The 22827-nt window shown below is 52.8% G+C and overlaps 3 protein-coding genes and 1 long non-coding RNA gene across 7 annotated transcripts; 2 read left to right on the top strand and 2 right to left on the bottom strand.

Annotated features, from left to right (window-relative positions):
• The first annotated feature begins 8152 nt into the window (after positions 1–8152).
• On the top strand, positions 8153–9542 carry LOC127610064 (serine, glycine and glutamine-rich protein-like). 3 transcript variants are annotated; one of them, XM_052079797.1, is made up of 4 exons: positions 8153–8312; positions 8661–8948; positions 8982–9017; positions 9177–9542. In XM_052079797.1, exons 1-4 carry the CDS (start codon positions 8276–8278, stop codon positions 9227–9229), a joined length of 414 nt encoding a protein of 137 aa, XP_051935757.1. In that variant the 5' UTR covers positions 8153–8275; the 3' UTR covers positions 9230–9542. The 3 variants fall into 3 exon arrangements, with proteins under 3 accessions (XP_051935757.1, XP_051935756.1, XP_051935755.1); XM_052079796.1 differs by lacking the exon at positions 8982–9017 and having other exon boundaries at positions 8661–8981; positions 9174–9542; XM_052079795.1 differs by having other exon boundaries at positions 8661–9017.
• LOC127610071 (uncharacterized) lies at positions 8823–9161 on the bottom strand. Its single transcript, XR_007964727.1, has 2 exons — positions 8982–9161; positions 8823–8948 (listed from the first exon to the last, which is right to left on the bottom strand). It is a non-coding gene; the product is annotated as an uncharacterized LOC127610071 (long non-coding RNA).
• shld2 (shieldin complex subunit 2) lies at positions 9501–16313 on the bottom strand. 2 transcript variants are annotated; one of them, XM_052079729.1, is made up of 11 exons: positions 16192–16313; positions 15182–15327; positions 13908–14536; positions 13414–13564; positions 13188–13295; positions 12917–13111; positions 12279–12425; positions 12003–12194; positions 10924–11158; positions 10727–10842; positions 9501–10657 (listed from the first exon to the last, which is right to left on the bottom strand). In XM_052079729.1, the coding sequence occupies exons 1-11, from the start codon at positions 16269–16271 to the stop codon at positions 10479–10481; spliced, it is 2178 nt and encodes a 725-aa protein (XP_051935689.1). In that variant the 5' UTR covers positions 16272–16313; the 3' UTR covers positions 9501–10478. The 2 variants fall into 2 exon arrangements, with proteins under 2 accessions (XP_051935689.1, XP_051935690.1); XM_052079730.1 differs by lacking the exon at positions 16192–16313 and adding an exon at positions 16043–16165.
• LOC127610037 (glutamate dehydrogenase, mitochondrial-like) lies at positions 16270–21449 on the top strand. Its single transcript, XM_052079754.1, has 13 exons — positions 16270–16672; positions 17955–18035; positions 18115–18170; positions 18330–18393; positions 18653–18747; positions 18819–18998; positions 19344–19481; positions 19560–19697; positions 19854–19934; positions 20035–20158; positions 20624–20715; positions 21119–21181; positions 21265–21449. The coding sequence occupies exons 1-13, from the start codon at positions 16270–16272 to the stop codon at positions 21382–21384; spliced, it is 1635 nt and encodes a 544-aa protein (XP_051935714.1). The 3' UTR covers positions 21385–21449.
• The last annotated feature ends 1378 nt before the right edge of the window (positions 21450–22827 follow it).

Genomic DNA, 22827 nt, shown 5'->3' with positions numbered 1-22827 from the left:
CTGCCGACGCTTTGGCAAGAGAAAAGGTCCACAGCGGCGCCACGATGGAGATGGAGAGCTACTCCATCAAGGCGGAGGTCATCCTCCCCACGGTGCGGAAATATTTTGAGCGCATCCCGCCGGCGCGCTGGAGCATGCTAGCCGCCGGGACCATCGATTCCGCCACGCAGGTGGTCCTGGCGGACATGTGCACGGACATCATGCAGAAACTCTGCGCCGACACCATCCGAGTCATCATCCCCGAGTTTAAAAGCCGCACTCAGAGCGCCGACAAGAAAAGAATGAAGCTGAAGGTGGAGGGCGGACTGAGCGCGGCGTTCGCCTTGGCACTCGGCGTCCAGGAGCAGTCTAGTAAGAGCTCGCAAAAGCTAGACTCGCTCTTCAAGAGGGAGATCTCGCAGAGGGTCAATCACATTTTGTCGGCGGCCACCGGCGCCGACAGTCAGCTGGCGCCGCTGATTTACATCCCGGGAACCTTCACCAAGATCGAAGTTCTGGCCAAGATGGTGCTGCTAGCCTGCGGCGCCCTCAAGGTCTACCTGGGCAAGATGGCGGCGTACAGCAAGTATTTCCGACCGTGTTGTCGGCAAAGGAAAAGACCGGAACCCTCCCGCGACTCCAAGAACGCCGTGTGTATTTTCAACCGGGAAGAAACCACGGAGGCGGCGGTGGACATTCTCCGCAAATGGACCGAAAGCGAGCACGAGTCCCTTTCGCTCAGGACAAATCGGGAACTGAAGAAAACGGCGGCCGAAATCGTGACGAGCATCGTCAATGACCTGCACTACCCGGACTCCTCGCAGGAGGAGGAGGAGGAGCCCGGTTTCTCATCGACGCCTCATTTCAATCTGGGTCTGGTCAAAGATCAACTCTGCGAGTTCTTTGCAACCTGCACGTCGCACGCCAGCAACGGCGAGTCTGGTCGCAAACGCAACTTTTGGAACTTCTGCCAAAAGACTTTCGAGACGTTGACCTCCGAGCTGGAGAAGGTCCGCTGTCGCTGCATGCGTATGCGCTGGGAAGAAGAGATCTGTCTACCCGGCAGCGCCCTGCCGACCCCCGAACCCGACGCCGAGCTCGGCTTCCGGGGAATCTGGCCGGGCGCCGAGGACATCTTCCACAAGGTGGCGCTGCCGGCCGGGGATACGAACGTGGACGTGGACACGTCGCGACACAAAGCCGACAAGTTCTCCCGAGAGCTGGCCGAGAAAATCTGCCGTTACGTGACGGCCGATCGGACCGCCGTCCGCTCGGCGTGGAGGCGCTTCTCGGAGCCGCTCCTTTTGGAGGTGTACGAGGCCAACGCGGAGGATCTCCGGGTTCTGCGAACCATGGCGGAAGATAGCGCGGCAAAGTTCGTCCAGCGACTGCTCCTCTGGCTCAAGATGGAGCCGGTGACGCGGGGGAACCACACCGATCAAGTCTACGGTTGCTTGAACGACATCGACGAGCTCGTCGCCACCACCTTGATCCCGCCGAGGATTCCGGCGGCGTGTCTCCTGGATAGGAACGGACCTCGGCCCAAGACCCCGCCCGCCAACGAGGAACCCGCCGATGAGCCGGGTTACTCCCAGCGGTACGCGTGGGCATCCTCGCACCGGCCCTCAAGTCTGGAGATGGACTCCGGGACCCCGCGGCCCCAACACGGGCAAGAGTTTGTCGTCTTGGATGAAATATGGAGCTAGAGGTGCCGAAATACGGTCGCGAGGCGAAAACTGGTTTCAAGTTCACCTCCTTCGACAGCAAAGACTAGCACAGACAACCTTAACCCTTGTGTGCTTCAAATTAAAAAGGCCTTAAGTTACGCATTTTACAATTTTTGTAATGATGTATTTTGTGTTATAAAAACATTCTTTTTTTTTTCAAACACTCAAAATGTTCAGAGGCATCTGTGCTATCCATATATAAATAGTTTTTATTAGTTCTTTGGGATTTTTTATTCTTTAGTTTTTGCAAAAGGGAAAAAAAATTGTGTCTGGAGGTCCCAACCAAGCCCTACTAACAATCCCGACCGGACGTGTTCATGTAAAATGCATTGGTTTGAAGCCTCCTGCAAAAAGGCAAACTCATTTGCGATCCTCTGACGCCACCTAAAGTTGCAAAATTGAAATGACCTCCACCCAACAATGTGGCAGGCTTACGTCTGTCCAAGCGAAAACAAAGCGATTGACGTAAAAATCGCGTGAAATGCATGTATACACATTAGGTTTACGATGCATTCAAAAATCTGAATTATAATGGGTCTCTATGGTGCAAAATATGTAAATTGTGAAGATTAAAATATCAAAACGTTTTTTTTATTATTGCTGCAATGCCTGAGAATTATCAGCCGGTGACGTCATGAAATTTAGGCCATTTTAGAACACCTCCATAAGCCTTTGATTCAAAGACATCATTTTACATTTATCGCAAGCGGTGCACTACGAGGGTTAAAATGTACAACGGTGCCAACTAGGCAACTTCAATGTGCAAACTCATTCACTCCCAAAGACGTTTTTAAACGTCTTTTCAGACTTGGTCCACAATTGGCTGATACCCAACGAGTTAAGAGCAGAAAAAGCAAAATCCATTACGATGTCACGGTATGGCGGGCACGTGAGATGGTACTACCGCCTCGCCCCTCTCGGGACATTGGGAGTCGCATGCGATTCCTCCAAGACGACCGCGGCGATGTCAGATCATTGGACCGCATCGCACACGATGACATAATGAAGCGGCGGGCAATTGTCTAAAAGCCTTGCGACGTCATCGCCGCCCGGTCACAAAAACCGCCGGATGTCGTCTACTCTGATGACACGCTTTGTGACGTCACAAAGGTCCGTCAAAGCACCCCCGCGGCAGCGAGAGCGGCGCCGCCGCCGCCGGCTTTCGGGTAAGGGACGAATCGACGACGGGGGGGGGGAAGAAAAAAAAACCATGCAGATGGAGAGCTACTCCATCAGGGCGGAGGTCATCCTCCCCACGGTGCAGAAATATTTTGAGCGCATCCTGCCGGCGCAGTGGAGCATGCTAGCCGCCGGGACCATCGATTCCGCCACGCAGGTGGTCCTGGCGGACATGTGCACGGACATCACGCAGAAACTCTGCGCCGACACCATCCGAGTCATCATCCCCGAGTTCAAGCAGCACATTCAGAGCGCCGACAAGAAAAGAATGAAGCTGAAAGTGGAGAGCGGACTCAACAGCGCCTTCGCCACCGCGCTAAGCGTGCCCGAGCAGCGGAGCAAGAGCTCGCAAAAACTGGACTCGCTTTTCAAGAGGGAGATCTCCAAAAGGGTCAATCACACCTTGTCGGCGGCCACCAGCCCCGACAGTCAGCTGGTGCCGCTGATTTTCATCCCGGGGACCTTCACCAAGATCGAAGTTCTGGCCAAGATGGTGCTGCTGGCCTGCGGGGCGCTCAAGGTCTACCTGGGCAAGCTGGCCGTCTACGCCAAGTGCTTCAGGCCCTGCTGGCGGCAAAAGAGCGCGCGGGAGCGTCCCCGCAAGTCCGAGCGAGGCCACGTGTGTAGTTTCGACCGGGAAGAAACCACCGAGGCGGTGATCAACATCCTGCGCAAGTGGACCGACGGCGCCAACCGGCCGCTGTCGCCCGGCGCCGGCGGGCAACTGAAGAAAACGGCGGCGGCGATCGTGACGACCATCATCAACGACCTGCACTACGCCGAACCGTCGGAGGACGGGCGCCCGGGCTCGTCCACGCCTCATTTCAATCTGGGCCTGATCAAAGATCAACTCTGCGACTTCTTCGAATCCTGCGTGTCGCCCGACGGCGGCAACGAATCGTCTCGCAAGCGACACTTTTTGAACTTTTGCCAAAAGAAGTTTGACGAGCTGACCTTTGAACTGCAGAAGGTCCGCTGCCGCTGCATGCGGGTGCGCAAGGAGGAGGAGGCGTCCCGACGCGGGACTCCGGCGGCCGATAAGGAGCTCAGCTTCCAGGGGATCCGCTCGGGTCTGGAGGACGTGTTCCACAAGGTGGCGCCGCCGCCCGGGGGCGTGGCCATCGACGTGGACTCCCTGCGGCACGAGGCGGACAAGTTCTCGGAGGACCTGGCGGATAAAATCTACCATTACATGACGGCCAACCGCACCACGGTCCAGTCCGACGCGGTCTGGAGGCGCTACTCGGAGCCGCTCATCTTGGAGGTGGACGAGGAAAAACCGGAGAACATCCAGGTTCTGCACAAGATCGTGGAAGACACCGCCACCAAGTTTGTCCAGCAACTGCTCCTCTGGCTCAAGATGGAACCGGTGACGAGGAAGAACCACGCCGACGAGGTCTACGGTTGCTTGAAGGACATCGACACGCTCATCGCGGGAAGCGCGCACCCGCAACCGAAGGACGAGCGGGACTCCAACCACGGCGTGCCCGAGAGGCCCGACTCGCGCCTCCGCAACGGGTCCCTACCTTCCGCGCGGGACAGCCCGAAGCCGTCGGAGACGGACAGCGCCCGATCCAAGACCCCGCCCTCCGGCGTGGTCCGCGTCGCTTGGCCGTCGCCCTACCGCTCGCACTCGGCGCAGGACAAGCGTTCGGGCTCCGAGGCGCCGGGGGCCTCGCGGCCCAAGACCTTGTCCTCGGAGGCCACCCCGGCCCGCTCGGCCTCCGTCCTGGAGGAGATGGTCACGTCGCTGGTGGCGGTGCTCGTCGTGCAGCTCCTGACGCGTCTGCAAAAAAAACACAAGGCCACCACGCTTCTCTCCCGCGACACTCTGCCGATCATCCAGCGGCTTTCCAAGAAGGTTCTGCGGGACCCGCGTTTGTGCGCCATCACCGAGGCCGACATTTACAGCGTCAACAAGGTGATGGACGCCGTGGTCAAGGAGCTGCTGCGAGACGCCTGCGCGCGCCGGCCGCCGGAAGCGCTTCTGTCCGACGAGCTGGCTTTCGACGGCGCCCTCCTCAAGCTGCTGATGCTCAACTTAGACGCGCTCAAAGCACCAAAGGACAGGACGCCAAAGTTACTTTGCGCCGCCCGGGGGGCTTTCCTTCGGACCTTCTGTACGCGGCCCTCAGGCGGCGGGAAGGAAATCCGGCCGCGCGATGAAACGGTTTCGGAGTCGAGCACCAGCGTATAAAAAAAAAATTAAATATTGCGGTCATCCGACGGAACCAAAGCTGACACTTGGCATTTGAGAAGGAACGTGCAATCGTGATGGACGGGTGCGAAATATTTTTGCGCTCAACTCTTCGTGGCCATTTGTTTCTGTTCTACCTAGCAACAGAGGAATGATACTTTGTTTATTGACACCACAGTCGAGGGTGGGTGTGTGTGTGTGTGCACACGTGTGTGTGTGTCTTTTGTGTTCAGTTCAAGTGTATTTTACTGTCCCAAAGGGATACAAGGTCAAAGACAAGACACTCTCTAACTTAGGAAATGAGTTGCTTGTGGAAGAAAGTGCTTAAACTAGAAAAAGTTTGCGAGTCAAGACGCGTTTTCCATGCAAATGCCCTAATCCGTTCCGAGCCCCGTCAAAATTCGGACATAAAATGTTTTCTGAAGGTGCGTGGAAATATGTAACAAATACATGTTACAATTAGATTACTGCACAAAAAAATGAGAGTTGTGCAGAATGTAAAAAAATAAGACAAATAAAAACGATGGTCATTTAAATCCGCGTTTTGCCCTCTTTAGTTCACGTTGTCTCTCAGAAGTGGTTTTTGGCCTTTTTGTCAAGAACTGATCCGAGGACGTTTGCTTTTGTCGGCTTTTCATCCTTTGGAAATGTCCAAGGCAAACATCAGCATCGTGAGTGATCGTCCTTTTTTCTGGGTGATTGACATTTGACGTAAAACTACCGGAACGCCTCATGGCCCGAGGCTCAGGGGACGAAAGACGAGGACTCTGCATCGACACATATCTATCCCTTATCCTTAAATACGTAGCTCCCTCGTAGCCAATGGGATGCCAGGAAGAAGCTCGGTAGTAGCCAATGGCAGAGCGGCTAGAAATAAGTTGCGTTCAGGAAACTCGGGTAGCTGCAAGTCGCAGCTCCAGACCGTATATTTACCTTTTGTTATCGGTGCGAAAAGGAAATAATTGTCAGCTTTGGCGCGTTGCTTCTCACGCACGACATGTCCTTCAAAGAGATTAAGGAGCCAGAATGAAGAAGAAAGACTCATTTGGCTGCCACAACCAACTTGTTCCACTGGTTAGGCCCGTGACTCATCCGGCGCCCCGCCCGATTCCTCGGCGGGGCGTCACCTGCTGGCCTAAATACCTCTGTCACTATAAGACCCGAGTTACGTCCACCCAGCCGTCATCACTCGACAATATGGACCAATTTTTTCAGAGCGAAACGGGCCAAAAGGTTCTCGTCAACGCGGTGAAAGAGAAAGCGGGTGAGTGAAAAGTTTGGCGACGCGTACACAACTTGAACTTTAAAACTTGAGTGGCACCCGAGTCGACTGGTGCAGAAAGAAATCACGGTCTGTTTGCTCCGCAGGTGATTTGGCGGAGGACATCTTAACCAAGATCGGAGGAGGGGGAGGCGGAGAGGGAAAAGAAGAGGACAAGAAGGAGGACAAAGGATTGGACGTGTCCAATGTCCTGTCCATGGTGGCCGGCAAGGATGAGGGGAGCGGAGGAGGTGAGTTGTCAACACAAAGGCGAAGCAGCGTTTTGCCCCCCCCACCCCCCCAAAGACCAACTTTGTCTCAATTTCCTTTCGCCGCAGGAATTGCGAAAGCTCTGGGCGGACTGTTTGACTAGACGCGTCCAAAGGTCCTCGTGGGGCTACCCCCCCCCCTCCCCGCCCCCCCCGCAGTAAACAATCACGTCGCTAGGAACAAAAGACGAGCCAACGTGTACAACTGTCAATACCTGAAATAAACCACGCTGCAACAGCGACGTCATTCTGCCTCTCACTTTTTTTTGGGGGGGGGGGGGGGGGGGATGATGACGCAAATGTCATTTAGCCCGCCGCGGGGGGGGGGGGGGGGGGTCGTCAGCTGCGCCGCTGCACAGAAAATTCCAAACATTTCACCGTCACGGTACTCAAAAAGGATCTCGAGAGAACGTAAACAACCGGCGCACTTGAAACAAAGCGTCGCACATCAAACGTGCAAAACGACAAAACAAGATGTCCTGTCGTCATTCGAGTGTAGACGAGAGGTCCCTTGACGTTTATTTGCCTTTTTGCGTGGAGGTGAAAATTTTTTGGGGAGTCTTGTCTTGTTTGACTTGCGCATACAACCGACAAACGTACAGCGACATGCGGTGCAATTCGCTGGTCTTCCACTAGATGCTCCCGTTTCCAATTCACTAACATGCGGCAAATATTTGACGCAGAGTTCATTTTGGGGTACCTTGGAGACAGACTGAACTTGGGGTGGGGGGGTACATTTTGGTTGAGTGGTAAGCCATGGGAAATTTCTAATATATATATTTTTTTTATCGTGTCCCACAAGTCTCCATACGTCGGAAAACGAACGTTTGGTTTAGTTCTTGACATCGACTGTTCAGTCATGTGCTCTACGGCTGCCATTTTGTTGGAAAACTCATTTGGACGCGTGTCCTCCACGGCCGCAGAACACTTCAAAGAACATCCGAATTTGTGTTTGCTTTACGTTCCTTGTTTCGATTTCTGTTGAAAGTAAACCGGGGGGGGGGGGGTTCTTCTTGCAACATCTTACGATACTTTATCAGCATTAAGATCCCATTAACAAAATATAAATAAGCTCCAATAAAAAATAATAAAATCGCCCCACATTGCTGCCCATACCATCACTTTATCTTATATTTATAAATATGAAAGAAAGACATTTCTGAACCATATGTATGGAGTGTATTATTTTTTTCCAATTTTGGGAGACTTGTGGGATCTCTACACATGCACATGCACACAGTGAACTGTATGAACCTTAGCAAAAAAAAAAAAAAAAATGGGGGGGGGTGACACTGACTTATCCAATGTGCTCGACTTTGTAATTAGCACCGCATGTTCCCTTCAGGCAAATTTGTCGAGAAAGCAAAACATGCTCACGCACGTTAATTAACGATATTATGAGAGCAACATGACAGGCGATCATGTGACTTAAAATCAAAACACACGTGACCCAAAAAAAATGTTTTGTTTTGGACGTGTACATCTGTCAGGTGAGTCACACACACACACATAGTTCAAGAGCGACAGGTGGAACCGGTCCAACCGGTATGGACACCCCCACCCCCCGCCCCCCTCTTCCTGGTCTGCCAATAAGAGCAGAGCAGAGAGTCACGCTCAGTGGCCTAATCTCGTCCTCAGCGCGACGCCACACGGACACTAAAAGATGGACAAAGTGGCCGACATGATCGGAGACAAAGCGGGTGAGTAGCAAAAAGTCGTTTCGCTTCTCCTGACGCGGGGCTTCCTCTATTTTGTTTCCGTCGCATGACGCGCCGTAACAAGTCAGGTACCGGTTAGTTTGGGAAAGCTGTTGTGACCAAACTGGAAAAGAAATTAAAAATGGCGCAATCACACGTCTTTCTAAATGTTTTAACACTTTTGACGGTTTTACATGATCATGTGAATCGTGGATCGGGAATCTTAGTGGTGTAGATGTACAGTAGGGGTGCCCGATACGTCGACGGCGATTAACCCCTTTCGTCGATATCAGACAATGTCAGAGTGTCCACACGATGGCGCCAAAGACAACTAACGCCCTTTGTGTGCAGGGGACTTTGTGACGGGCGTGGTTAAGAACATGCTCGGCGTCAAAAGCAAAGAAGAGGACAAAGGAGGCTTCAAGTCTTTTTTCGGAGGAGACGACAAAAAAGACGAGAAAAAAGACGACGACGACGACGACAAGGGAAGCTTCTTCTCCAGATTCCTCGACAGAGACGACGACGACAAGAAGCCCAAGCGGTCGGGCTTTGACGGCTTGTTCGCCGAGCAAGGCGCCCCGGGCGGAGGGGCGGGAGGCGGAGCCGGAGGATTGAGCGACGGATCCGCTGGCGCAGGACCTGGACCGAGAGGCGAAATGGGTGACGCAGGACCTGGACCGAGAGGCCAAACGGGTCTGAGTGATGGAGGTGAGTGTGGAACAAAGAGGTTTGATTGTCCATATGTGTGACAGCAATGGAAAGAAGAGTCAGCCTTGCGGGTGGACCAAGTCCGAAAAGACGTTTAAAGACGTCTTTGGGAGCGAATGAGTTAAAAGTCAGGCTTCTTTGTCGTTTGTGTTGCACCAGATTTGTTTGACGATCTGATGGATGTGGCTGAAGAAACATCCAGAGGAAACTAGAGCGGCGTGGTGTCCAGAAGATATCTTTGAAGGCAACTCATGAGATAGTCCAGAACGACTGCGGCTTAGCAACAAGATGCTCTCCACTCTAACTTGCTCTTTTTGCTGTGATCTTTCAAAATTCGGACGTCAATTTGAACGGACGGATGGACTCCCGGCTGGCTTTTGTTGAGAACTTCTCCATTCCATAATCGCTTTCTTTTTGATGTTGAGGCCGCGACACGTCGTAATACTCAAATAATGAAGAGTACCTGTTGACAGTTTGGAGCAATTTATTTTCGTGGCCGTTTTTTTTTTTTTTTTTTTTTGCAAAGCAATCATCCGTCTGTGCAGATGGAGTGTAAACGTAGACGTGGCAGTTCTGCATCACAGCTGAAAAAGTCCTAATGCATGTTCACTTCATATTTGCTTCCTCTTGGAATTTGTGATGAATATTAAAAATTCCACGAGAACTTGCTTTTGTCCATTTCCTGTCTTGCGGAATTTTCCACCCGAATCCAAAAAGGAGCCAATGTCAACCGTGCAGGCTTCACGTCATGGTTGGTCGTTTCCATTGCCATTTTGGCGGGTTTCGGGAGGGGGGGGGGCTTCTGTCCATACAATGCCAATCATAAGCAAAGCGCCACCCACTGGCCAGGAGGTGAATTGATAAAAGGGTGTGCTCAATCCATGTCGAATTGGGGAGTATTGAAGTATTCCATTGCGGCTTTCCTGTGTGGAGCTTGCAAGTTCTCCCCGTTCCTGCGTGGCTTTTCTCCGGGTACTCTGGTTTCCTCCCACAATCCAAAAAACATGCGTGGCAGGCTGATTGAGCACTTTAAAATTGTCCCTTGGTGCGAGTGTGAGCGCGGATGGGTGTTCGTCTATGTGTGCCCTGCGATTGGCTGGCAACCGGTTCAGGGTGTCCCCAGCCTACTGCCCGAAGACAGCTGGGATAGGCTCCAGCATGCCTTGCAACCCGTGTGAGGATAAGTGGGTCAGAAAATTGATTTTTTAAAAAAAAAAGTTTGTTTGAGCGTCTTTCGCTCGGATTGCGTTTTTCCAGCGACAAGGCACTCAAAGCGTTTCACACTGACTCTTGCTCAAGGACACAAAGGCCGTGTGAGTTCTTTGAGTCACTCTGACACTCAAGCATCGAAAAGAATCGTGTCCAAGCCCGTGTGAATCATAATCCGTTGCTGGGACAACAGAGTGATCCTTCACAAAAGACGTGAGCTGACCTGACTGAGCCGTGCGTGCCGGGCGTTCTTCACGTGTCGGAGGCAAAGTGGAGGTCGAGCAGCGTTAACTCCCGACTGATGGGGGCGCTGTTCTCATCACACAGGAAAAGGCTGCGCACGGTTATGAGCACGTCTTTTCTGGGAAGGCTCAAGAGCGCGTGGAGCCTCTCCGCCGCCACCTGGACTTGTTTGACGTCGGAGCCCGCAGCTGACGGCCAATAGGAAAGATTCAAAGCGGAGCCGAGAGCCAATCGGAACGCTACAAAGCGGGTCTCACCTGCGTTTCGGAGTAGCCCGTCGGGCGGCACGTCCAGAATCTTCTGCACGGCGACGGCGGGCAGCTGAACGCACACCTGCGCGGAGCCCCCCCCGCTCACCGTCAACACGGCCGGCCTGCAGACAGCGCCGACATTTGAAGGTGTCCAATACACCCCCCCCCCCCTGTCAGACAGGCGGCGCCCCCGCGTCTCTCACCTGTAGTATCGCCGCACGGCGCGGGTAGGCAGACAAGGGTAGCAAGGAAGGTAAATTCCATTGTCGTCGACGTCAAGCTCGGCAGCGCAGCGGCCGCAGCCCGAATACGTCACGTCGCCGCTCAGCGCCGCCAGGAACGCGGAAAGCGGCGCGGAGCTGTCCAAGACGGGCCGCGGCGCGTCGTGGGAAGGCTGGAAGCGGAAAGCTAGCGCCTGCACCTTGAGTAGCGCCTCCCCTGCGGACGACACGAATGCCTTCAGCGCATCGCTCGGGTCACGCGTCGCATGGATGACAAGTCAGAGTCACAATGGCCGGCCTGAGCCCCCGACGTTCACGGGCGACCACTCCCTTCCCCGTCAATGGTGGGCAATTAAAACTACGGCCCACGGGCTGCAAGCGTCCTGTCAGACGCCCAATCAGGAGACATCAACTGCAATTTTTCAATCAGAGTAACCGTCGTTGCTCATTTTGTCCACTGGAGGGCGCCTTCAGACGTCCAATCAGGAGACATCAACTGCAATTTTTCAATCAGAGTAACGGTTGTTGCTCATTTTGTCCACTGGAGGGCGCCTTCAGACGTCCAATCAGGAGACGTCAACTGCAATTTTTCAATCAGAGTAACCGTTGTTGCTCATTTTGTCCACTGGAGGGCGCCTTCAGACGTCCAATCAGGAGACATCAACTGCAATTTTTCAATCAGAGTAACCGTTGTTGCTCATTTTGTCCACTGGAGGGCGCCTTCACAAGCGCCTCACTGATACTGTGAGCAGTTGACGCCCGATACCGCAGCCTTTGTGAAGCGCTAGAAGATGACTTCATAGATAATTAGCCTTTGAACGGCGAAGAATACACTTGTGTGAACACGGACGGCTCCTGCAGAAATGTTTGAGGGGAGCGACGATTGAAAATATTAGTCAACCACTTTTTTTTTTTTTCATGGACTGCCTGCCCGTGCTTGCACGAACGAACTCTGAAGTCGAGATTTACACGGCACCCCTTTCTCAAAAGTTCGCATGACAGCTCGGCGTCGTTTGTGTCTTGACATCGACCGATGTCAGGAGGTGCGCGAGCGTTGCCACCTGAGTATTGCTGTGAGAGCAGCGTGTCCACGTCCATCTCCACGCCGCCACCGGTCGCGCACAAAAAACGGCCGAGCCGCGGGTCGGCGGCGTCCACTCGCCGGACGTCGCTCCAGGGGGTCGTGTGAAGCTCGGGGAGATCAGAGTCTGGAGCCTCCCTGACCAGGAGGAAGCGAATATCCCAGACGGCATCTGAAGGTGACAGGAAGTCACCGCGCGGTCACGTGACAAGGCCAACACACTTGGGACACACAGACAGACGGACAGCAAGCCAACCTCGGTGCTTCCTGAAGCTCGGAAGCCAGTCCAGAGCTGAACCCCACAGCAGCAGCGCCCCCTTCTGACCGTCAGCCCCCATCACGCTCGCCACCGCGTGACGCTCCAGAGCTGACCTGCGGCAAGACTCCGCCTCCGCTCGCCACTCTGCCACACATGGGACAAAACGTGGTGACACACCTAGCGACACACAATAACACATAACAGGTAGGGCTGCCCCCCCCCGACAAATATTTCAGCAATCAATCATCCTTTCCAATTACTGCGTCTACTAAGAAGAGGAAAACGTTCGCGTTTGCATGGACGTGTATGACAAAACCAACGTTTTTTTTGACCATTGTTAATTCACCGCTCAGCTTTGGTGGATCCAATGACAGCAGGGGGCGCTCGGGAGCGGCTCTGCCAAAATTGTACTAAGGGAAATCAAGGCCCAAATTGAATTTGTTCAATGCGGCCCCACTTGTGGAAACACCGCGTTCTGATGAATATTATGTTTGTGGAATATGAGATGAGCGGTAAAAGCCACCCTGATTTTGTCCATCTCAAGTAGCGACCAATCATGGCCACACATTTTGCGTCAACCTCGCCCCAACACGCGCGACGACGCGCCGGCCACACCGCAGTCCCTCGTCACTCACCCGCACTGACGTATGCGTGGCTGACACGCAGCAAGGCGTGGAACAGCGTGTTGACTGCGCGTGGCCACAGGGGGGCGTACGGCAGACGCTTCATGTCCTGGGGGGGGCGTCGCGGCACGGACAGCAGCAGAGGGCGCCGCTCTCGGAGAAAGTCGGAGAGAGAAGAGACGGAGCTAGCATTGACATGCTGGCCACCTGAAAGACAAACGGAGGGCGGGCGGGAGGTGAACCAGAGGGGCTCTCGGCGGCTGAGACGCGTGGGGAGGGGTACCTGCGGGGCAGCTGGGGTCACTGATGTGACCCAAGTTGAGCAGTTTGCTGCTGAAGGTGGACTCCAGTATGGTCTCTCCCCTCCAGGTGTCCTCCCTCAGCTGCAGGTCTGACACGGACAGATGAGGTCAAAGGTCAGGATGGAACCCGCCAACCCACACCCACACATTAATCGCAAAAGTGCTTAAGCGGGGGGGCTTAAGCGCGAGCTTGCTATGTTAGCGCACCTGTGATGAAGAGGACATCTCCGACACCGACGGCCGCCGCCCAGAACGCCGCCCGCCGCCACAGCAGCACCGTCATGTCCACGGCCGATTGGTCCGTCACCACCAGGCTGGCCAGGGGCAGCAGGGAGCCCGCAGACGCGCCGCGCTTCACCTTGAAGGACGACAAGCCGCTTCATGTTGACGTTTAGTATCGTGGTTGTTACCATCATTTTCCTGATCACTTAAAAAAAAAACACACGATAGGCCCGTATTTCCGATCACGTGATCGGGTCGCCATCAAGTCATGCGGGCGAGTTTCAGACCACAGCTAGGGGACCAAATCCACCATCTTGATTGTATTATTATGGGAATATATTTGAGCATAGCATGACATAAAGGTCACGGCAATAATTTTACGTACAATAGGAAAATCTGTGATGCACCCAAAACCACAAAAGGCAAAGCGCAATTTAGCGAGGGCGGACATCTTTGTCAGGTCGCCGTCAACCGGTTACCTTGATTTCCTTCAGTTGAGAGGGATGAACCACGGCAACCAGAACCCGATAACGAGCCGCCGCATCGGCACATCGGGCCAGAAGCGTTGTGGTAGCCGGAAAGCCTTTGGCAGCGGACGCCTCGCCGAGACGAGCTCTTTTGAAAGCGGAAGCTGAAACGGGACGCTCGGCCTCCTGCGAGCACAGTACGCCATTCGAGGTGGCCTCCAGGACCACACCTCCTCGCTCCACCCGGGCCAGACTAACGGGCCCGCCTGGACCTTCGGGAGAGCGCCTCATCGCACCAGGGAGCTCATCATCCCCTCGAGGCGAGCCGGAGGCTGGACTGAAGAGCTCCGGTGTGCCAGGCGCGTGGGCCGCTGACGTTTGAGTGCGTTCGGGTTCGGTAGCGCAGCGTGACGATTGGACGCCTCTGAGGAATAAGGCTTGGCTCAGGGTCCAAGTGGAGAGGTACCGGCTGAAGAGGGACAGCTGCGCTTCAGGCTGATCAACTGGCAAATGCGAGACCTCGCCATGGTGGGATGCTCGCTGGTCTTCTGGGCGGCGCGACCGCCCGGCGTTCTGATGACTGGTTGAGGCCGTAGAATCCTTGGGTGCGCTTTCATCCTCCTGTGTGCCGCCATCTTCGTCTGAGAATCAGATAAGATAAGATAAGAAACCCTTTATTAGTCTCGCAATGGAGAAAGTCCCAATTCACAGCAGCAAAGTTATGAAAGGAAGAAGTAGAACAACAAAATGTGGGAGGTGCTGGAAAGGCAGCCACTCTCGCGGCGCCATTTTGAAGTCAAAATAACAAAAAAAACAACACAACACAACACATAGGACACAGGCAGTCGTGCAATCTTCACCAATTTTCTGCATACACTTTGTTGTCTGAAGCAGTTATAGATGAAAGAGGAGAGGATCAAAGTGTCCTTTCACCAGTGGATTAGAGGTGAAAATGTGCACACGTCTGCTACAAGCTAAGTTTTGAAAGCAAACACGAAGCTGTAGCATCCACTGACGAAAAGAGATTAGTTTACTTCTCCTGTCCCACGTAATCCGCTTCAAACTCCAAGCCGCGACTCCCAGTTCCAAATCCACATCGGCGCTATGCGCTAACGCTCCTTTCTTCTCATCGTCGGCTCCTCAATGGCTCATCAACTTACATACATTACATCCATCCAGAATCGGTTTATTTGGCGTTTGTGGAAACGGTTGCAAAAGCTCAGAAACATACAACTGAGAAAACACGTCGTGTTCAGCCCGCATCGGTCGAGTCAAGTCAGTCTCACCGGTTGCAGGGATGAGGTGGCCTTCCCGCCAGGTGAGCTTCAGTCGTCTCCAGCGGGGCGGGGGCCGCACCCTCTGCAAGCCGCCGTCACAAGTCGAGGGCCGCGGGGCGGCCAGAAACGCGTAGATCTTGGGCCACTCACACATGCTGAGAGAGAAAGAAGCGGCCGATTAACCTCACTCGATGCCAAATATCAAAAGAGGTGCAGATGAGAGGAATCAGAGTCTGTGCTAAAAATAAAAAGTGATGCCGGAGCGGAGTCAACAGAACGTAAGCAATGTTTTTGTGCATCTGCGTTACCTGCCAACAAACGACAGAATGTTTGGAAACTCCAATTGTTTACTCGTGACGCCACACTGAAGAATTTGGATGGTGGCGCCCTCATCATTCCCTTGGCTTCTCTTTCGTCTGCCAACAACTATGCCTCGCACACATGCGCAACTAGAGGGAATCCAACTCCCTACCCGTTTGCCAAGCGCGAAGGGAGTTGGAGGCATTTCATTTAGTTATTTATGTTAATTTAGTTGTTTGTTTTGTGTACATCACTTTGTCCATTTGTGTTTGTTACTGTCTGCAACCAGCGCGCCATGGCAAATTTGTTCTCAAATGTTTTAGCTGGCTAAATGTGAGCGTGTCATTTCTTTTAGTAACGAAATCCCGTTTTAATTCTAATTCAATGACATTTTACTGTACTGAATAAAATAAACGAATAAATAGCTTTCAATGACACAATTTGAGGAACCATCCAAATAAAAGGTTACACAAACACGAGGGGCTTCGATTAAGGAAGGACAAAACATGTTAATTTTGAAAAAAAAAATCATTTGGGACCCGCTAGTCACCAGCGTTCCGAAATACATACGCGGTAGCTAATGCTAGGCTAAGCTAGGCGGCTAACGAGGTCCAGATGTTGTCGTCCAGGTGAAGTCGTCGAACAGGAACAGAAAACGGAGGAAGAGGAGGAGTTTTTTTGGGGGGGGGTGGACACGGGGGGGTTGGCGTCACACCCACTTCCGCGTTAACTTTTCAAACTTGGTCTCTCTCGTCGTCTTTGAGCCAACGTCGCCACACGAGTTCAACAAAGTCAACATGTACCGGCGGAACTTGGCGGGGCTGCTCGTCCGTGGGACGACCGGCTTCTACCGACTGACCGCGGAGCCTTTGGCCCCGCAGCCGCCGCGACGCCACCGCGGCTACTCGCAGCGGGCCGCCGCGGAGCCGGGCGACGACGACGACCCCAACTTCTTCGGCATGGTGGAGGGCTTCTTCGACCGCGGCGCCGCCATCGTGGAAGACAAACTGGTGGAGGAGCTGAAGACGCGCGAGAGCGCCGAAAACAAGAGGAAGCGCGTGCGCGGGATCCTTAAGATCATCAAGCCGTGTAACCACGTCCTAAGCATCAGCTTCCCCATCAAGAGGGACAACGGCGAATGGGAGGTGATCGAGGGAATCCGTGCTCAGCACAGCCAGCACAGGATGCCCTGCAAGGGAGGTTAGTTAGACCACCGGGCGGAGGGATCGGGGGGTGTGGCGTGGGCGGGGCGGCCGGGAACCCCTTCCTCTGTCCACGAGCAACGACGCTGGCTTCGAGGAAAGCGCGGAAGCCCCGCCCAGACCAGGAATGTCAACATTCAGGTCTGGCTGGCGGAGGGAGGACCTGGGAAGCCTTTTTAATGCACATCTGAAAACAATTCAGCTTCGTACACTGTTATGCCGTTAGGGCTGCAACTATCTAATTCTATCCATTATTCTACAGCAGGGGTGCCCACACTTTTTGGACCGAAGATCTACTTTTCGATCAACTAACCTCCCGGGATCTACCATTACTGGCGCTAACAACTTCCGGTGACGCAATTACGCGCCATCGTAAATTCAAGATTTACCTGCTCTATTTTATTTTTAAAACATTTTTTTGTGAAAATGAGACTGATAGGATGATTAGTGTGCAGCGTACATTAACACAAAAAATATATTACTAACATGTCCCGGGATCTACCATTACTGGCGCTAACAACTTCCGGTGACGTAATTACGCGCCATCGTAAATTCAAGATTTAACTGCTCTATTTTATTTTTAAAACTTTTTTTGGGTGAAAATGAGACTGATAGGATGATTAGGGTGCAGCGTACACTAACACATAAAATATATTACTAACATGTACAAAGACACACAACTGGTTGTTTTGTTTTTTTTTCTCCTCGACACTCCTCAGGTCTACTTGGGACCTGTCTTAGATTTACCGGTAGATCAGGATCGACCTAATGGGCACCCCCCTGTTCTACAGGAACGGGACAAAAAGCGATGTAGCATTAAAGGTCACTGCGAAATCATTATTATGATTTTTTTTTTAATCCCTATCCATTAACTTAAAGGAAACCCTTTGGTAAGTCAGACCTTCTTGGCTACCGATCGATGCCAAGGAAGGCCTACTAGGTCACGTGCACGAGTACACGACGCTTGACGGACAGCTACATGTCAATTACACGCTAATAAAAGAACACTCGTGGTAGTATCAGACCAAAGTTTCGATTCCTGGTTTACCCTGTAACGGATGTCAAAAATCTGCAAATGTTGATCAGTTTCCCAAAGTAAACGCGGGTACTGGCAAACGGGATTCAACGGGAAGATGATCTTCTTCCATCAGCGGAACTTTGAGGAGCACTCGTCATGTCGTCCTCACATTCTTACGGGGATCACATGCTTGGGTTCAGCGGGTAGCGCGACGTCCATCGATTGAAAAAGGAGAAAACCCGCGTTGTTGTTTGCGTTTCAGGGATCCGCTACAGCATGGACGTGTCTGTTGACGAGGTCAAAGCGCTGGCGTCGCTGATGACCTACAAGTGTGCCGTGGTTGGTCAGTCCAAACAACATGAACGCAAATTCAAACACATTTACAGTCCGATGAATACTCATCCGGTGCGGCTGTCTCGCAGATGTTCCTTTTGGTGGCGCAAAGGCGGGAGTCAAGATCAACCCCAAGAAATATTCCGTAAGTCAGCCATCGTCTTTTCGTTTCCTCCTCCTCCTTGTCCTTTTTTTTTTGCGGGTGTCGTTCCTCTTCAAGCGGGTCCACGTTTCTACCCGTGCTCTTTTAATTGTGTTGCGTGATGACCTCGATGTTGAGATGGTTCTCGTCGATGGTTTCCAGGATAATGAGTTGGAGAAGATCACCAGGAGGTTCACCGTGGAGCTGGCAAAGAAAGGATTCATTGGTGAGTCCAAAAACAAACAAAAAAAACAAGAAATTCTCGACATTTCTCGGCATGCTGATGCTGGGGGGGGGGGGGGGGGGGGGGGTCCAGAGAAATAAAGCAAATCCCAGACTTGATTTAAAAACAGTCATAGTCCTTTGATTAAGTCTGTCAGAAAACAGGAAAAATCAGACATGGATTTCGGGGGACAAAAGTGAAATCGAACCGGAAAAAAAAGCTCAAAGTGTCCATTTTTTTGTTGTTTTGTTTTGCTGCGCAGGACCCGGCATCGACGTCCCTGCTCCGGACATGGGCACGGGCGAGCGAGAGATGTCGTGGATCGCCGACACCTTCGCCACCACCATGGGCTACAACGTGAGTTGCGCACCCCCGCCCGGCGTGGCCTCGCCCCTGCCTCTGAACGTACGCGCCACACCCCGACCCAGGACATCAACGCTCACGCCTGCGTGACCGGCAAGCCCATCAGCCAGGGGGGCATCCACGGACGCATCTCGGCCACCGGGAGAGGCGTCTTCCATGGCATCGAGAACTTCATCAATGAGGCGGCCTTCGTGAGCCAGCTGGGGATGTGTCCCGGTTTCCACAACAAGACCTTCGTCATTCAGGTATAGCGCCTTGCCACCGGCCGCCTTATTGAGGACAAAATGGCGGCCAAAGTCACTGTTAGCCAAGCTATCTTTTTTATTTTTTTTTAGTTTACTGAGGTGTCTTGACATTCGGGGACGACCGAGCTGGATGAGAGTCTTGTTGTTCCTTCGTGAGAGTTTCAATCCGGCTCGCTTCGAGCATTGTTGACATCTCTCCCCTGTCATGCGGTGTTCCACAGGGCTCAATTCTGGGGCCTCTGCTATTCTCGCTGTATCTTCTCCCATTGGGTTCCATCTTAAGGAAACATGGTATTGGGGGGCTCACTTGCAGCATTTTGACTTTGGCCTAATCTTGTGCTTCAGGGTTTTGGCAACGTGGGTCTGCACTCTATGCGCTACCTTCACCGCTACGGAGCCAAATGCGTGGGCGTGGGCGAGATCGACGGGAGCATCTGGAATCCGGACGGCATCGACCCCAAAGAACTGGAGGAATACAAACTGGTGCGGTACCCCCCCGCCCCTGTCGCCTCGCCGTGGACGGAACAAAAAAAAAAAGTGAGCTCTGCGGTGTATCTGCAGGCCAACGGGACCATCGTGGGCTTCCCCAACTCGACGCCGTACGACGGGAGCATCCTGGAGGCCGACTGCGACATCCTCATTCCCGCCGCCGGGGAGAAGCAGCTCACCAAAAGAAACGCGCCCAACGTCAAGGCCAAGGTCACCCACTAGTTATCGCTAGTATCGCTAGTTGCATCGTTTTTCATTCTTTCACGTGTGTGTGTGTGTGTGTGTGTGTGTGCCTACCATGTGACGAAGATATCGCGTGTCCAGTCAAAGATGAAGGCGCTGTTGTCGTCCATGTTGTTTGTGCAGATCATCGCCGAGGGCGCCAACGGTCCGACCACCCCCGAGGCCGACCGCATCTTCCTGGACAGAAACATCCTGGTTATCCCGGTGAGAATCTGTCCGCTAACCTTATGCTAACATGTCAGGTTCACACCCCTCCCGCCCCCCCCCCCCCCCCCCGCCCCTCTCACCCACTGCCTCCATGTAGGACATGTACCTGAACGCGGGCGGCGTGACCGTGTCGTACTTTGAGTGGCTGAAGAACCTGAATCACGTCAGTTACGGCCGCTTGACCTTCAAATACGAGAGGGACTCCAACTACCACCTGCTGAGTGAGTTGGCGCGGAGCACCGTACCCCCCCCCCCCCCAAAAAAAAAGTTGAATCTGGTCGAATGGACTCTTGTTTGCCCCTGAAGACGTTTCGGCTTGAATCCAAAAAGCTTGATCTCAACGCTTGACAGCTGTTGCTGCTCAATAATAATTTTGTTTCCAATGCCGGGTGGAGAAATAACTCCTCCAACGAATAAGAGTTGGAGAAGTTCGCCCGTCACACAACTTTATTGGTCAGTATTAGCACTTTTCACCATAATCACAATTGGCCGCCGTTAAACGATCTTCTTACTACCTCATGAAACAAGGAAATCAGTGTTGGGATTGTGCAGAATGATGTCCTACTAGCGCCCGTCCACTAGATGGAGCTCTGACTCCATGCAATCCTATGCTGTACCAATCTTGCCAGATGTGAGCACGCAGGATGTTTTTGTTGTCTCATTTCCCACCCCCACCCCCTCTTCAGTGTCTGTCCAAGAGAGTCTGGAGAGGAAGTTCGGCAAGCACGGCGGTGCCATTCCCATCGTTCCCACCTCGGAGTTCCAGGCACGCATCGCTGTGAGTAGTCGAATGTGCCGGCCTCGCGCAAATACCGACGCGGCAAAGGAGATCGAGCACCCAATTGTGGACACTTTTCACGCGAAACCACTTTTGGATTGTACTTGTCCATTCTGGTGAGGATTTTCAACTGATGCTAATCACCAGCATGCCAATGGCATTTTCCATTGTATGTTAGCATTAAGCTAAGCATTTGATTGGCGTTTGAAATACACAAAGTATGATTCTCTTGCATTCAGGTTGACTTTTCACGACGCAACTTCAGCTGGCAGTGGCACCAAACAGCTAGAAGCCTCTTTTTTTCCCAACAACTGTTCAAAAAGTGGCAGCTCTTATCTTGTAGAGATCGTATGGCAAGTGCGTTTATGGTTACGTGTGTGGTCATACCTGCACTCTGCCGCAGGGGGCGTCAGAGAAGGACATCGTTCACTCGGGCTTGGCCTTCACCATGGAGCGCTCGGCCAGGGTAAGGCCCGCTCACGCCCGTGCGTGCGTGCGCTCGCTTCCTGCTCCGCCCTCAACCTTGCGTCCCTTGTCGTCTTCCCGCAGCAAATCATGCGCACGGCCAGCACGTTCCGGCTGGGCTTGGACTTGCGAACGGCCGCCTACGTCAACGCCATCGAGAAAGTCTTCCAAGTTTACGCCGAGGCTGGACTCATCTTTACGTAGCTGTCAGTCACGCCGTCACGCTCGCTTCCTTTTTCGTTGCGGGATGACAACGCCACCAGCCTGAGTGAGGGCAAAAAGAATAATTGTGATGATGATGATGAGTGTATGTCCAAAGTGGCCAGCCGATGCCCATCAGTTTTGGTGCACTTCTATATAAATGCGTCAGTTTTTTTTTTTTGTTTCCTTTTTCTCACCTCCATAAAAGAGCTTTTGAACTCAAATAGTCTTGGTTTAAGATGAGGGTCACATGACTCGTTCAAATGTCCATCAGGGTATTTTTCATATGACATTCGCGTTGCCGTCTGCCAATTTGCTGGCACAACCGCCGATATTCCAAATGCGACTCCCAATGGAGTCTTTCCATTTTGTCGATGCAGGGGCGGCTTTGAGACTGGCAACAGGAAAAGCTGCGTTTCCAATGTGCTTTATGAGAAAGTTATTTTCATGTCAAATCGTATTTCTTTTATAATAAAATGTTTCAAGGCAGCACGGTGGTCGACTGGTTAGCACATCTGCCTCACAGTGCAGAGGTGCAGGGTTTGATTACGGGTCCGGCTTTCCTGTGCGGGAAGTTCGCATGTTCTCCCTGTGCCTATGTGGGTTTTTTACGGGTACTACGGTTTCCTCCCACATACGTGCATGGCAGGTTAATGGAGCACTCTAAAATGTCCCCCCCCCCCCCCCCCCAAGTGTGAATGCGAATGCTTGATTGCCTATGTGTGCCCTGATTGGCTGGCAAGCAGTTTGGGGTAGACCCGCCTACTGCCTGAAGACAACTGGGATGGGCTCCGGCACACCCACGACCTTTGTGAGGATAGGCGGATTGGAAAATGGATGGATGGATAAAAAGTTTTATCGATGTCTTACGCAAGACATTTGCTGCCCTATCAGAAAGCGAAAGTTCTGCATCACATGACATGATCAGTTTCACATAACGCGATCAATTTCAAGTTTGGATTGCGCTTTAGGCCCAACAAAACGAAGCAACCGCTTGTTCAGGTCACTGGCGGGGCCCTGCTTAGGCATGCAAGTCAAATGAATGAATGAACATTGGGACTTACAGTATATCATAGCTATGCATGTAAAAATGTCACCACGAAAAATTAGCCCCCCTAAAATAATCTGTAGGGATTTAAAGGCTTGTTGGTAACTGGTATAAACAGCACAGTCAGTATACGTTTGTTTCCACAATGTGCCTTTCGTTTTAACTGAATTCAGTAAACCCTTTTCGTTATGTCCCCGTGGCGCAAAACTTCCAGCAGGGCGGGGCTTACGTCTGTGCACCAATCAGAGCTTCGTACTAGGTCCGGAATTCCCCGCCATCTGCGGGGCTTTCCGCTCTGACTGACAGGCTGGCGGTTGCGCTGGCAACGCCGTTTCCTCCGCCCGACTGCGGTGGTGAGCGCGAACTGTGCTTCCGCTAACTAAGCATTCCTTTCAAAA

This window comes from Hippocampus zosterae, chromosome 11 (genome assembly GCF_025434085.1).
Source record: "Hippocampus zosterae strain Florida chromosome 11, ASM2543408v3, whole genome shotgun sequence".
Classification (NCBI taxonomy): domain Eukaryota; kingdom Metazoa; phylum Chordata; class Actinopteri; order Syngnathiformes; family Syngnathidae; genus Hippocampus; species Hippocampus zosterae.
This window is presented reverse-complemented; position numbering and strand designations above follow the sequence as displayed.

Excerpts from the sequence above, each read along its gene's own strand:
- LOC127610064 (XM_052079795.1), top strand. The coding sequence starts at position 8,276 with ATGGACAAAGTGGCCGACATGATCGGAGACAAAGCGG. Across the intron at positions 8,313-8,660 it reads CATGATCGGAGACAAAGCGG|GGGACTTTGTGACGGGCGTG; the intron begins GTGAGTAGCAAA and ends CTTTGTGTGCAG. Across the intron at positions 9,018-9,176 it reads AACGGGTCTGAGTGATGGAG|ATTTGTTTGACGATCTGATG; the intron begins GTGAGTGTGGAA and ends GTGTTGCACCAG.
- LOC127610037 (XM_052079754.1), top strand. The coding sequence starts at position 16,270 with ATGTACCGGCGGAACTTGGCGGGGCTGCTCGTCCGTGGGACGACCGGC. Across the intron at positions 18,036-18,114 it reads CTACAAGTGTGCCGTGGTTG|ATGTTCCTTTTGGTGGCGCA; the intron begins GTCAGTCCAAAC and ends GCTGTCTCGCAG. Across the intron at positions 18,748-18,818 it reads CCACCACCATGGGCTACAAC|GACATCAACGCTCACGCCTG; the intron begins GTGAGTTGCGCA and ends ACCCCGACCCAG.
- shld2 (XM_052079729.1), bottom strand. The coding sequence starts at position 16,271 with ATGTTGACTTTGTTGAACTCGTGTGGCGACGTTGGCTCAAAGACGACG. Across the intron at positions 12,195-12,278 it reads GAGCTTCAGGAAGCACCGAG|ATGCCGTCTGGGATATTCGC; the intron begins GTTGGCTTGCTG and ends TGTCACCTTCAG. Across the intron at positions 10,843-10,923 it reads GCCGTGCGGCGATACTACAG|GCCGGCCGTGTTGACGGTGA; the intron begins GTGAGAGACGCG and ends CGCTGTCTGCAG.